The 15,569-nt window shown below is 40.7% G+C and overlaps 1 protein-coding gene across 12 annotated transcripts in view; it reads left to right on the top strand.

The window, feature by feature from the left end:
• The window catches only part of TRIM2 (tripartite motif containing 2), a 158,598-nt gene that overhangs the window by 133,297 nt on the left and 9,732 nt on the right, over positions 1–15,569 (top strand). For all 12 annotated transcript variants that reach the window (XM_044224853.1, XM_044224850.1, XM_044224854.1 and 9 more), the window contains 4 exons: positions 4,814–4,917; positions 5,160–5,327; positions 11,188–11,356; positions 12,488–12,558. In XM_044224853.1, coding sequence (XP_044080788.1) covers positions 4,814–4,917; positions 5,160–5,327; positions 11,188–11,356; positions 12,488–12,558 — 512 coding nt within the window. The remainder of the gene's footprint in view (positions 1–4,813; positions 4,918–5,159; positions 5,328–11,187; positions 11,357–12,487; positions 12,559–15,569) is intronic.

Below are 15,569 nucleotides of genomic sequence, written 5' to 3'. Positions count from 1 at the left end.
CTGGCTCTTTCTGTCTCTCTCTCACTCTCTCTAAAATAATAAATCTTTAAAAAGGCAAATGGGGGAGAGTCCTGACTGGCCCAGTCAGTAAAACATACAAGTCTTGATCTTGATCTTGGGGTCATGAGTTCAAGCCCCATGTTGGGTGTAGAGGTCACTTAAAATTTAAAAAAAAAAAAAAAAAAAAAAAAAAAGGGAAGGCTGTGTATAAGAGTGGGAGACCTGAGTTTTATTCTTCTCTGTCTTTACTACCTTTGTGATGTGTCTAGCTTCATTTTCTCATCTATAAAGTGGAACAGTAATATTTGTCCTGGTAACTCTTGGGATTGTTCCAGGGAGTGCATTAGAGAATATATACTATGAAAATGCTGTAAATATTACTGAACATTTTGTTTTTCCATGATGTAACGTGGGGTGTAATTTACTCCATTGCTAATAATTCGTCCGTGCACTCACTCATTCGACAAATATTTGCTAAGCACCTACTTGTTTGAAGAGCCTGTGTTAGACCCTATTTTTGGCTTGAGTTCATCCTCTTGCATTATCCCATTAGGAATATCTAGATTTGTTTAGCGTTAATTCTCCTATTAGGTTGGAGTGGGGGGTGGGAGGAAATTCGCAGTTCTTGATCCCTATTTCAGTACAGGGGCTTTCCTTGAGTGATCTTCCCGGGGGCATGGGTGGAGGTGGCCCGGAGGAGCACAGATGAGAAGCCATTGGCTTAAATACTCATTTCATGCTTCATGAGCTACTTTAACATCTGGGAAAAAACAGTTTAATTATCTTATGGAATTGTTGCCAAATTGTTTATAATTACTTTTAAGACAGGTGTTACTCATTTTACTAGCCAAAACATAACCACCAAATAAAATCTTGTACATCAACATAGTCAGGAAAAGATTTTATAAGTACTATGTGTGTTTATGTTACATTTATATTCATTACAAAAAAACTAGTTTTCATTATGTAGAATACTTTGGACTACTTTTCTGTAGTCCGAACAGAATATACTAAAAATCTTGAAGAGTAAAGCATGATCCCAAATTATTTCTAACTTCTGGAATTTATTTTATTTTGGTCCCAACATACTTTATAAACGGCTGGATTGTGGGCATTTCAGCATGATAATATGCTGTAGTTCATGTCATTACACACCCTCAATATATATATATATTTTTAGAAGATTTTATTTATTTCTTTGACAGAGATCACAAGTAGGCAGAGAGGCAGGCAGAGAGAGAGGAGGAAGCTGGCTCCCTGCTGAGCAGAGATCCCTATGCGATGCGGGGCTCCATCCCAGGACCCTGAGATCATGACCTGAGCCAAAGGCAGAGGCTTAACCCACTGAGCCACTCAGGCGCCCCCACCCTCAATATTTTTGAAGCTTAACTGCTAGTGAAGATAGCATTAGCTATCCCTCAAGAATATGCTGGTAGTTTTGTTTGATCTTCAGGAATAACACTGTGATCCTGCTATGCTTAAAAACTCAAATAGATTTTTTAGAAAGATGATCAATACTTCCTGACAAGGTGAAAGATACCCTTAAGAATCAGAAGGTATTATCAGTCATGCTGACCCCAGCTGTTTGAATACTAAGCCACGTGGCTTAAAAATATTTTTAAAAATAAATGTAAAATTGAAATGGCAGTGTCTGCTCTATCTAGCTTTTTCAAAAATATATAGTCAAGGGGTGTCTGGGTGGCTCAGTTGGGTAAGTGCCTGCCATTGGCTCAGGTCGTGATATCAGGGTCCTGGGATGGAGCCCCAAGATGGGCTCCCTGCTTCTCCCTCTCCCCCTCCTCTCTGCTTGTGCTGTCTCCCCCTACCCTCAAATAATTAGATAAAATCTTTAAAAATATACACACACACCCCTGGACTAATAGATGTTCTTTTGACCCTGTGATTTTATTTGTTCGTGGGGCAGCAGACTCAAGCTCTAGTTAACTTGAGATGGAGAATAAGAGCTGGGCCAGCACGTAGCACTGGAGCTTAGTAGAGGCTATAGAGTCTTTCTAACAGCGTGGTCTTTGGCACCAAGTTTCCATTGCTCTCATGACCCGGTATTGGTAGGCACTGAGCATCTCCGTTCATTTCACACTGGGCAGAGTCTTCCTTCTCCTTGTTCCAGGCGGCACTGACATGGAGCCCAAAGAAATGTCTTCCCAAGTTTCACCTACGCTCAGAAATGTATGTTCATTTCTGCAAAGATGAAAGTGTTAGTATTTTTTGCTCATGTACATTCTCTCCTTCAACGTTTGCAGAAGGAAAATGAAATCTTTTTGTCTAAGGCACCCTTTAGCTTCTGCTAAAGCTCTATTCTCCCCATGGTTTTTCCCTTCCTTCCAAACATCAACCTGCTGCCTGCAGAACCTTCTCTGAGTAGAATAGGCTTTGTCCTGAGTAGGTCAGTCAAACGGTTAGGTAAAAGAGGGCAACAGGCAGGTTTCTGTCCCTGGCTGGGCCAGAAGGACAGCACCAGAGTCCATCTACCCTGTTCAGGTGTTTCTTATTCCCCTCCCCATTTTCAGTATTTCTTTCCCCTCCCAGTGTGTCCTCCACGCCATGGGTGCCCTTCCCATTTTACATAAGGAAGGACCTAGAACAGCCTGGGGTTTCTTTATGGAGGCACTTTTGTTTATGTTCCAATCTGAGCTGTAGGACCTTGCTTTTTTATTGTGTTTCTTTTTTTTTTTTTTATTGTGTTTCTTTACTTGGTCCCTAGTTCTTCCTCTTGCTCATAACCTCTTGCTTATAAAAACATTTGTTTTTTATCAAATATTCCTGACAAATTAAGTCTCATTCTTGAGCAACTCTTGACCTTGCCCCCAATACCTTTTAAAAAGTATGTATATGGGGCACCTGGGTGGCTTAGTCGTTAGGTGTCTTGTCTTCCGGTGCTCAGGTCATGATCCCAGGGTCATGGGATCCAGTCCCACGACAAGGAACCTGCTTCTACTGCCTGCCACTCCCCCTGCTTGTGCACGCTCTCTCTCTCTCTCTCTCTCTCTCTTTCTCTGAAAAATAAATAAAATCTTTAAATATATATAAACTGAATTCGGACATCAGCAGGAATGCCCAGGAGCTAATAAATACCATGTTGGCACATGCCTTCCTTAAGAGTTAAACACCCCCTCCCCTGCCACCAACAGACAGCAACGTGTCATTTTAAGAGAGTGTTCGCTTTTATCATAAACGTGCTTACTGTAGGGATTCTCCGAGGATCAAGTATAAAAGATCATCTCTTCTGATACGTTTGAAATCAAATAGAACTCGTCCTTCCACAACGTGGAAGATGTTCTGTTGAGAATCTGGATCTCAAACTTTTCTTTTGTGTGAGTAAGATTAGATGAGACATAGAGGTGGTGAGTAAACTTGGGAGAGTCCTGGATTTCGGGAAAACAGCAAACTGCGCTGTGGATCGGGTTGAAGCCAATAACCAAAGCATTCACTGGACTGATCCAAGCTGCAGACTAAGAAGTATAGCTGCAACTTTTTCCCCAGACCTCCTTTGTTTGCCTTTAAATTTCCTTGCCTCTCCTCCTTCAGGGAGGCAGATTGGAGGCTTGTCCTCCCTGTCCCCTCCAATGGCTGCCTCTAGAGTAAGCCCTTTCCTTGTGGCTTACCCCTTGTCTCGGATTGTCTGTCTTTGCTGTACATCAGGCAGATGAACTTGGGTTCGGTTACATGGTGAGGACCAGGTGATCCAAGTAAGATGTTTCTGCCCAGCAGTTCTGCTGTCAAGTGTATTCCAAGCTGAATTCCATTGCCAGTGTCACTTCATAAGCCCACAGGTCTGTTTCAGAAGAGTCTAACCACTTCTGAGCAGTGCGTAAGCCCGTGTCTGACGCCAGCCACCATCGGTGTGCCTGCGGCACCACGTTCATGCCTAGAGCCAAAAGATCACATTGCTCTTTGGAGTAGGATAAAAAATGAAATGATAGGGTGAAATGAAATGATAAAAAGTGCCTCCCGAAAAGCTGAGTTGTAGCTTTTTCTCTCTAATTGTGAAAATCGAAACCTCCTCCCTGGTCCTTTCTTAGCAAAGTTCAATCTGTTTCTGTCCCTTAATATTTACACATTTACACGGTCCTATTGAAATAAGTTACAAATATTTGTTTGAAACAAAAAGAGACATCTGTTAACCCATAGACGCCCTGGCTTTTTTCTTCCTCCTGCCTCATCTCTCATTGAAAAGCCTAGTATGGATGAGAGTATTATTGGATTAATTAACTTTCCTTTTGTATTTATTTAATCCAGAAGGCGCTGTGAGATACTGAGTCTTTGAAAATAATGCATAAGTTAATCATTACATGGCCTGCTAGTTTTATAACATCTGAGGCCCTGTGGTTGGTTAAATGTACTGAAAGCTGCTTCTTAGAAGCTTCTTCGAGTCAGGTTTCTTCCAGAAGCTGCTGAGTGAGAGGGTGGCTTTCAGCAAAACTCGAAAATAAGGCCCTCTACTGTTGCTTTTCATCGATTGTAGTATTAGGTTTTTTATTGTTTGTGAAATCTTACATATATTTTAATATGATTATTAATATAATATTAAAATAATATGTAGTTACAGCTTAAGACAAGATTGCATTTGCCTAAAAAAAGTGATTTTTACAAAAACTTTATTGATCTGGAAGAGATGTTTAGGAGCCTATACATTAAGTCATGGTGGGAGAGGTGCTTTTTTTTTTTTTTTAAGTATAATTTAAAAAAAATACATTCTCAGGTTCCCTATGGAAGCCTGGCTAATTCTCTTGAAGAAACGGGAAGCTCTAATTCTCTGTTGCTTAATCTCTGTGGTCTTATGATTTGTTTCTAGGTACCAAAGGAAGAAATAAAGGAGAATTTACAAATCTCCAAGGGGTAGCTGCGTCTACAAGTGGAAAGATACTAATTGCAGATAGCAACAACCAATGTGTACAGGTATGGCCCCTCATATACCTTTCATATGCATATGCATATACCTGTGCATTTTTTCCTACTTAAGACTTCAGATCTACGGTACAAAGAAAGAAAGAGAAGCCTACAATAGGGTGTAGGCTTTTCTTCAAATGGGATTTGCTTGTCCTGGCCTGTAGTACATATGATGGGTGTGTTCTTGACTGTTTCTTCCTCACTCATTTCTGTGCAAGTTCACGTTCCGAGGAATGTCATCTGTTTTGCAGATATTTTCCAATGACGGCCAGTTCAAAAGTCGGTTTGGCATACGAGGGCGCTCTCCTGGGCAGCTGCAGCGGCCCACAGGAGTGGCTGTGCATCCCAGCGGGGACATAATCATCGCAGACTATGATAATAAGTGGGTTAGCATTTTCTCTTCTGATGGCAAGTTTAAGGTAAGATTAAGCTGCCAGGTGGCTGCTAACCGGTAGAGAGAAATAGGAACTATAAAGATGAACTTCGACAAGTTCTCATATACAAAGACGTGTTCACATTGTTCCATCTAACTTTTATGGAGAGGAACGGTGATATTGTCATAAAGCTTATATATAGGAAATAACGGCTTCATTTTGTCAAGCCGTTAGGTTGCTCAGTCACTTTCTTTTTACGTATGATCATATTTACCTAAATGCAATGAAGAATAGCTATTAGAAAATAGTATCGAAGGGGCCATTGATATCTCCCCACTTAACCCACAGATTGGCATGTATGAAGTTGCCTTCTACTGTCTCAGGCCTGTGATAGAGGATGATATGGGAGAACCAAAATTGTAAGACCTGGTTTGTATCTTTGAAAAACCTACAAGCCTCTTGAGGAAAAACGACACCAGAATGACACAAAACCATTTGTGTCAGCCTCGAATCAGTCATACATTGTTTGGTGCAATCTGAAAACCTACTGCTGAAATGTGTAAATAGGAATTGGGAGGACAAGAAAATGGTGCTGGCAGCACAGAGAAAAGGGGAGTTTAGTTGTACTTTGCGGGGGGGGGGTGTGTCCCATCACTTGACATATTTGCTGTTGTCCCCAGCATCATCTCTTTCTTCAGCAAGTCACTGAAGAATAGAGAGCCCGCTAGGGGTACCAGGAATCTCTCTTATAAGGTGTCCTCAAAGAATATTATTAGGTGGCCTGTTTTCTGTTGTTCTCACGAAGATTATGAGACACTTTGTCAAACATGTGTTCGAAGTCTGTAAACATTGTGCCTCCTGATTGCCCTGTTCAGCCTGCTAGAGGCTTCTCATGTCCTTTGACTCAGACAAATCAACCTTTTGGAATCCCAGGTCTGCACCTTACGACTGATATAAGTTCCCTGAGCCTTGATAGTCTCCTATGTCAAAGTTGGATTAAAAAAATAGATATTTTATGGGATTTGGGTAAGAATTACAGATTTATTTTTGGATTTTATATTGCCTTGTATGCAAAAGGCATCTGCGTCCAGTAACCCCGTCCAAAAAATGAAGTCTGTTTATCAGCTGTGATTTGGACTCCAGGACTTGCCAGCACTTGGTCAGAACTTCCTTTTCCATCTGTTCAGAGATTGATGTTCTTCATAATCTATTTTGGGATTCTGAAGATTACACGAAATTCACTCGGTAGTTTCTTCTTGGAGGAATTTATATTTCCCTTTTTAAAGTTGTTGGATCACTACGCCCTCATTTTTATTAAAACAAGTTACTTCCATTATTACTAACCCTCAGATGGGAGCCTCTGTTTTATGTGGGGTAGCATCTTTTCGATCTAGGAAACTCAAAAGCTGTAGTTCTAATTCCGCCACATTCTTCAGTTCAAATGCCACACAATTCTTCTGCTGCCCTTGAGGTTTTTTTTCCCTTGTTCCACTACAAATTTGATGACTCCATATGATGGCCACGTACACAGAAAGATCTCTTGCCTTTCTAGATCTCTAACTTCCTCCCCTTCTTTTTGTGTTTTTGTAATTGTATTTGTGGTAAGACATACTCAAATACAGCAGCTTTAACATGAACAGAAGGAAAACTGTTCAGCGACACCCATCTAATTTGGAGACAGCCCATTGCCTTGTGTTGCTTACTCTAGCAAAATCATGACCTGTCTCTAACTTCATAAACGAACGCTAAAACAAGTATAAAGGCAACAGTTTTATGTCTAATATACTGAAATATTTTATATCTACTATATTAAGACATTTTGAAACTGGGGTTTTATATTTAGGAGAGAAGGCCTTTTTCATTCAGTTTTTCGATAGTCTATATGTAATAGACATAACCTGGGAGATCTAGATCCTCACAGCTGGAATACTGTTGTAATAATTGGAATAAACAAGAACACTTGTGCCCTCTAGAGGATGGATAAGGTAGAGTTCAGCATACCCTTTTTATTTTCCGTAGGCGTTGATTGGGAGTGAAAGGATAGCAAGTAAAAATGCTTTAACACTGGGGCACCTGGGTGGCTCAGTGGGTTGAGCCTCTGTCTTCGGCTCAGGTCATGATGTCAGGGTCCTGGGATCATGATGTCAGGGTCCTGGGATCGAGCCCCGCATTGGGCTCTCTGCTCAGCGGGAGCCTGCTTTCTCCTCTCTCTCTCTGCCTACTTGGGATCTCTGTCTGTCAAATACATAAATAAAATCTTTTTTAAAAAAATGCCTTAATACTGTAATGGGAGCTCATCCAACTTACCATTTACTGAAAGATACGTATTTTCTTTTCATGGTGTTCAGTAAAATTAAACACGTGCTCAGAAAGACAAACCCTCAACACGAAGGTGAATTCTTTGTGTTTGTTCCTAGTTAGTTCTAGAGACATAACCGCTTATCCCCTTTTCTTTTTTCTTCTCACCAAATTCTTAGCCCTCATTTTCATTCTTCTCTGCTTCTGATTTTTTCCTTGCCATCTTTTCTGTCAATTTACATCTTCCAGCCCATCTCAGGAGGCTTTTGTAACCCTAGAACAGACCCAGGGGCCCCAGCATATCCTAAAATATCTCGTCTCTTCCTTCTTCAATTTAAGGATCTACTTGTTGAGTTAAATACTTGTATTTACCTGTTTCAAAGTCAGAGTCTAAAATACCTCTGCTCACTATTGGTTTTAAGGCAGGGGACACGTTGTCAGGCCAAGTGCAGTAACTCTTAGTTTCACATTAACATGTGAATATTACTTTGACACTCACACTAACATGGTAAAATCTGGTGCAGCTACACTGGGAGTGATGAAAGTACAAGAAAAAGAGGTTTGCACTCAACATCGCAGGTTTTCTGCCCTTTTTTATTTTAAAGACCTGCTCTGGCTCTTTTTTTTTTTTTTAAAGATTTTATTTATTTATTTGACAGAGAGAGATCACAAGTAGGCAGAGAGGCAGGCAGAGAGAGAGAGAGATGGGGAAGCAGGCTCCCTGCTGAGCAGAGAGCCCGATGTGGGACTCGATCCCAGGACCCCGAGATCATGACCTGAGCCGAAGGCAGCGGCTTAACCCACTGAGCCACCCAGGCGCCCCTGCATGATGGAATGGCAACAGTCCTTTATTTTCTGTCTTTGTTCTATGTAATTGCCATCTATTGGTATTATATGACTGAGTCATTCTAAAGTACAGCTAGTGTTCATAGTGTTTGGTGGTAATAATATTCTTGCTGTAATTATCAGAGGGTCCTCACTTCCTTTTGATCTCTACTGACATATCTTCCATTAAAACATGAAAGAGCACAGTATCTTTACAGATTCTTATGGTACAGCCTCGTTGATCTCTGAGCTAATTTACAAAGTCAGAATCAAATTTATATAACAGATTCCCTTGGAAGAATCCCATTGTTTCCTTCCTAAGTAAATGTGTCTCTTCGTACTCAAGACAACAAATTTGAATCTCATCTATAAGCTTATAAGAAAGAAAAATCCCACACTGTCTGAACTCCCACTATGAAAAAGTCCCTCTCCCTTTCTCCAAACCCTCTTTCTGCACATACCTGCATGTCTCTGTTAACACTTGAGTGGCAGGTATGACAGCAATGGAATGGGTGGAGAGAAGGAGATTTTGTGCCATCTGCTGTGCTTGGCGCACTGTCCTTCAGAATCTGCATGACCCAGGAGGTAAATGCAATAGCCACCATTTTACAGATGAGAAACCTGAGGTACCAACTGGTAAAAGAGTAAATTTGGCTCTGAAATTTTGACCCTGAGTTTGAATGAACTGTGGTATCATAAAAGAAACTAGGAAATCAGGAGGTGCTAATTTTTTTTTTTTTAAGTGCTGGAAATGTGATAAATTTGGCTTAATACTGGTTGAGTTTAGGGTAATAACTTGCAAAATAGGTCAGGGCTAAAGATACGGATTTGAGGCTTACACACAGAGGTGAAAGTTGATGCCATTGCTTGGAGGTCTTAGAAGAAGTGTAGAGAATTACGCTGTCCAATTTGGTAGCCACTAGCCACGGTGGATGCCGAGTTCTTGAAATGGGACTGGTCTGAACTGAGCTGTGCTATGCATGTGAAATACACACTGGGTTTTAAAGACTTAGTAAAAAAAAACGTAAAATATATCATCAGTAATTTTAATATTGATTACCTTCTGAAATGATAACTGTTTATCATATGTTAGGTCAAATACAATATATGATTTACATACTTTTCCCTTTTTTCTCTTAATTTTTCCGATGTTGGTTACTAGAAAAATCTTAATTACAGATATGGCTTGTGTTATATTTCTACCAGGCAGAGAGAGAAAATAAGAGGACTAAAACAGAACCTATGGAAATGTAAATTTGGGATTAAAAATTTTAATTTAAAAAGTAATACATGCGATAGGTTTTTTAAATAACCCTACAGATGAGCATCAGATGAAAAGTAAGAGTTTCTTCTGCCAGCAGTAATACCGCTAGTTTCTTACTTTCTCTTCCAGGAATACATGCACAGACATAAACCCATTTAAATCAGGTGGGCTCAGACTATACCCATTGTTCAGGACCTTGGTTTGTTTAATAATACATTTGAGGAAGCATTTATTAAAAACACACAGAGATCTACTCTACCTTCTAGGCTTCGGTGCCTAGGAGAGCGGGGGCTCCCTCCCCTTGGGTGCTCCCTCTCCTTCCTTGTCTGTAGTGATCCATCCTATTAAGTTTTTAATAGGATCATAAGTTTTTGTTTTCTTTGGCTTCTGACATCGCCTGTTTGAATTCTCCCAAATATCCCAGTCTCCCAAATCAAACACTCAATACCAGGCACTTTAAAAAGGACCCAGTGACCGTATTTTTCTCTGTAATGTGACGGAGACATCTCCAGGGTAGGGGCTGGTCTTGGCGTTGCCTACCCAGTGCCTGCAACCCTCAGCCACAGAGTTGGTGCTCCATTTACTTATGCTATATGGTGCTCCATTTACTTATGCTATATGGGTGCATGAGTAAAATATTTCTTTATAATGTTGCTATAAAATTATATAAACAGGCATTTATATAGTCTACTCAGAAAAATGAATAAGATTTAAAATGAATATGGTATGTGTTTGAGAGAAATCAGATGCTTTCCTCCCATCTTAAAATACTGAAAACCGGAACTATTCAATCATCATGGTTACCCTAAATAATACTAGGCTCTTGAAGTCAATATATTCAGCAAATATTTGTTGAGTCCCTGTTGGGCACCAGGAAGTACACTAGGCTCTAAGTACATGGTAGTGGATAAAACGGACATGATTCCTGCCTTCATGGAACTTACTACTGGTGAAGTCCAATGCCAGAGGCTTGGTGATTTTGATATTAATTATGATCCCAATAATGACAATGATAGCTTCCCTTTAACGACTGTCTAATACGGGCTATATTATACACTAAATACCTTTTGACATTGTTTTACTTGTATGTATTCCAAAAATGCCACTGGTAGTTACTGAAGTCTCTTTTTTTTTAATACACTTTTTGATGTATAAGGAATCCAAAGCTTGAGGAAATCAAACGTACCTGTGCTATTCTAGGTGTGTCTAAAGCAAGCAACAGGTGTAGAATGTCTCCCTCCTCCTTATCCTGTGATCTTTTGCTAGACCATACTGCATCTCTACAAGGGAACTGTGACCTCAGCTAGGGGGATTCAAGAACATTTTTGGTGGTGATCCCCTTCAAAAGTAAGGATTTCGCATAAATCTTAGTAGGAGTTAATGAAAAACAGAAGCCCGTGACCTATGAGTAGTTGTCCACCCCCGTTTGAATATTCAGGTCCATTTGCACTAAAACAGATGTCTGCCTTCATGTTCCGTAGTGTTTTAAACTTCCTTCTCTGTACTTGTTTCTAACAGACAAAAATTGGATCCGGAAAGTTGATGGGGCCCAAGGGAGTCTCTGTGGACCGCAACGGGCACATCATCGTGGTGGACAACAAGGCGTGCTGCGTGTTTATCTTCCAGCCAAATGGGAAGATAGTCACCAGGTTTGGTAGCCGAGGAAATGGGGACAGGCAGTTTGCAGGTACACTCGATGGTAATATGTAAACCCCCTTTTTTATGCTTCTTCTGCTCACATTTGCATGATGTTGGAGCATGTGGAAGATGCCTCAATCCCCAGTGTTTGCCGGCTTTGGGAAAGACACTGGGGATGAAATCTAAGGGAAAGCATGGTGGGATGCTTCTCAGTGACACTACCCGCAGTAAGTTGGGCTGCAGGCCATGTGTGATTTCTGTTGGCAGCCACGTGCAACTCAGAAGTCTGATCTTTGAATATTAGTATTAAGTAAATAAATAGTAAAAATAAAGTAAAATAAAAATAAAAAGTAAAAAGAAATTTTAAGATAAATATTTTAAAAAATAAAGATGTTTGACAAATAGTAGTGTTCCTCCTAATTCTCTTTAGCTGTAGCTTTGTCTAAAAGAGCTTCTGGATGAGAATTGTTTTCACCTTCCTAGGTGATGATAGGTGATGATAGGAGAGCAGGACTTTAGAATGTTCAGGAAGGGCAGTTCTGTTACCTCTCTTTTTGGCGTAGCCCTTTTGCAAGCACAAGCTGCTTAGTTTTTCACATCTGCAAGAAGAGGCTGAAAGCAGTTTATTATGTTTTCTTTTTGAGAGGACGCTTTTGGCATTTGACAACAATTTGCATCATCTTTTTTTTTTTTTGCTTTGTCTCCAGTGCTGCCAGGTTCTGAATGTCACCCCAAATTACCAAGTATGGATTTCTACTGTACTTTTTAAAAAATATTAAATATTGGAGTCTTTTTCCCAGGACCGAGAATCACCACATCTTTCCTCAGGGGGACCTGAGGGCCCTGAACGGATTCCAGTGTCCTCAGGGAAGCTGGCAGATGGGACTTTCAGATGGTGGCATGGAGGATGGATTCTGATGCTCACTGCTCATTCCGCTTCCTTAGGGCTGCTGCTCTCAGCTTGCTCTAGAAGAAGCCAGAGTGCACAGTCCCAAGTGTAGAAGGCTAGAGGATCCAGGGGATCTCGAGCCAGAGTTCTGGCTGAATGATCTTTCAAGAACGGAGACTGTGATTCTTTGTTCTTTCTTAAGTATCAAATAGGTTAAATTGTGTCACTGCTGTGTTGCTATGATCATTTTTATCGTTACAGTCATCACTTACTTTTTCACCTTTATTGCAGGTCCCCATTTTGCAGCTGTAAATAGCAATAATGAGATTATTGTTACGGATTTCCATAATCATTCTGTCAAGGTACTATCAGCACATCAATTATTGTTATCTTTTAACTGCTTTTATTGGGAAATCAGTCAGAGAAAATAATATAATGATGATATATATGTACAGGAACTAAAAGAGTTAACCTCAAAGAGTAGATTTTGCTTCTCCCGGAGGTGCAGGTTTTAATTTGGACATACAGACTTTGGAGAGTCAGAAAATTGAACAAAATAGGGTTGGTGAGTTTCTTAATTTGAAACGGGTGTAAATGGTGATGACTACAGAATGAAATTTGAAATTTGGAAAAAGTAGTCGCTTGAACTTAGGCAGAACTTTCTGAAGCTTCATATTTTGTGGCTATTCGATAAATTAAAATTAGATCATTTTTTTAATTATCTGCACCGTAATGCCTTTTAAACAAAATTAGATATTAGAATTCTGCTACAACCAGAGTTGGGGAGGGAAATAGCCCTAGTATACATTCCTACAGCTATTTCATACTTAGAATGCCCTCACACAGTGTGGGTGTTCCCCAGAATACAGTGCCCATTCAGCTCCCTGGAACAGTGTGGTACAGTTCCTTACTAGGTTCCTTACTAGGTATGGAGGGGGGAGGAAAAATTTGATGTTTGTTATGATCCAATCAGGACATATAAAAATGAATCAGAACAGATTTGTCATTTTACTGAAATGAGGAAATGTTTTGTTACATTCTAGACCACGATTCTCAAGGTGTGGTACATGTTCCCCTGAAGGGACGCCAGTGGGCCAAGCACTGGCAGGCATTTTTATTTGGAGAGCTATATGTTTATTTTTAGGGTTACCTTCTATTTACATCAAGTGGTACTGCTTTACTCTTACAGAAATTATAGAAAGTTTTCCTTGTAAGTAAATTCATTTACTTTTTGAGGCTTTTTTTTTTTTTAAGCTCTTATTTATTTATTTGTCTGGGGGAGAGATAGTGTGCATGTGAGCATAAGCAGGGGGAGCGACAGATCAAGGGAGAAACAGGCTTCCCGCGGAACACGGAGCCCATTGCGGGACTTGATCCCAGAACCCTGGGATCATGACCTGAGCTGAAGGCAAACGCTTAAGCCACCTAGCTACCCAGGCACCCCTAAAGTGAGGCATTTTTAAAAGAAGGATAATAAGGAAACAGCAGAGGTGATACAGGCCAGTGACTGAAGTTTGCATTTAGAGACCTTTGGGCAACCAAAGTGAAAAATAGTTTGTTCTTGTTGATAACTGGAATAGCGTAGGGATAATAACGTAGGGATGAGATTTCAACACCCATCTCCTGAGTCCTTCACTGCTCCATTTCCCCCGTTTGCCCTGAAGGCATCTTTAACCTGAGTAAGATGGAAAGGTTTTGAGCTTTTTTGGGTGGGTACCAAGTCCCTGTGTAAAGACTAGAGCAGGGTGGGCTGTGGTGATAGGGCTGGAGGAGGAGAAGGGACCCCCACCATTGCTTACTTCTCAGGCTGCCTTCTGCCTTCTGCCTTCTCCCGAGTTGCTGCCACAGTGGTAGACCTCTGTCCACACTCCCTCCACCGCCCTCAGTCTCTCTCTCTACAGGACCTGTCTCGGTGAAAGGAAGAGGACTGTGAGAAAAGTAGTGGTGGGGAGGAGGGAGACCTCAGAGGGTCCGTAGGGACTGGGCTTCTAGGCTGGCCTCCCAGAGGGCTCTAACAGTCCTGAGTGAGAAGAGTAGCGAGAGGAGCCACAGTCTGGTAGCCCGCTTCCAGCCTTCCCTCTCTTTGTAGAGGAATCAACTAGAGGGCGTTTAAGCAGAAGATAACCGGTGTAGATGAGCAAAGGCCAGCAAACGCCTGGCATAGATGCTGCCCACCCACCCCCGAAGACAGTCCTATTAATCAAGTTGCTCTTTTCTACTAAGCGCAACTGTGGCCTCAGAGCCTTTCCGCCCCAGTGCTCCAGGCAGCCTCTATGAACCAACTGGCATTGGTATGTGGGAGGACTCCTATTTACCAGCCCTGGCTGACAATGTAGAAGGAAATAAAACAGATGTAAGTAATCAACATGCAAGGCAGGTAGCAATAAGCGATTTCTTTAAAAGAGGTACATATAAAGGTCTCTAAGTATCCAGAAGAAATCAAAGAGCAGATTTCTGTAACTAAGCCTTACCAGGGAAGACTTCTAAGTGGAGGTGGTATTTAAGGTGAGTGGGATTTTGAAATCAGGAAAGGATTATGAAAGTTATCAAAAAACTTGGCCATTATATCACCGCTGTGAAAACCATTTCAGCTCACACATCTGCCTCTTAATGTGTTTTCATCTGAATAATTTATAAGCAATTAAATGATGTCTTAGGCGGGAAAAATAAACTATGAGAAATTTATAATTCCTAAGATTCTGATAATACCTAAGGTTTTCAGTACAGTAGAGGTAGACTATTTCAGTTTTCCTGAAACTGGAATTTCCTGAAATTCAGTTTTCCTCGTATTTAAGAAGACCAGTCTATTTTGTTTTTTCTTTTATCTTTGATAGCTGTTGCCATGTAGCTTTTATGGAATAGTTGGGCTTTAGTTTCCCATGTAACACGTTGCAGTTAGAAGTGGTTCTGGATTCCAGGCACTTCTCTGGTGGTCAGTGTGAAAACTGTGCCTATAGGTCAGGGCTGACAAATGGTCTAGTTCTTTAGCTGCCTTCAGCATGCATTCTCTTTTCATTGCAAAACAAGTAAGACTAAATTTGGCATTCTCCGTCATTTCAAAATAGAGCAGAAGTGTTTGAGCCATTTGGATCATGCCAAGGAAGACATACTTACTCAGAGAGATCAGGGCAAACAGACAAAAAGATTATTGGTAGAAGATTATTGTAAAGATGAGAGAATAACAGATTGTGTCCTCACCAGCAAACACTCTCACTGGTCTTTAAAACAAGAATGTTTTGTGTGAAATGAGATAAAAGTAGTCAGGAAAGATTTTTAAGCTGTAACATCTTAGTAAAAGCTGGTTCTTGTTTGATTCTTTGCAAAGAACCAAAGAGGTGGCGTGCTTACTTGGCAAGTTAGGTAATTCAAGAAG

Source organism: Neovison vison, chromosome 11 (assembly GCF_020171115.1).
Source record: "Neovison vison isolate M4711 chromosome 11, ASM_NN_V1, whole genome shotgun sequence".
NCBI classification, from domain to species: domain Eukaryota; kingdom Metazoa; phylum Chordata; class Mammalia; order Carnivora; family Mustelidae; genus Neogale; species Neogale vison.
This window is presented reverse-complemented; position numbering and strand designations above follow the sequence as displayed.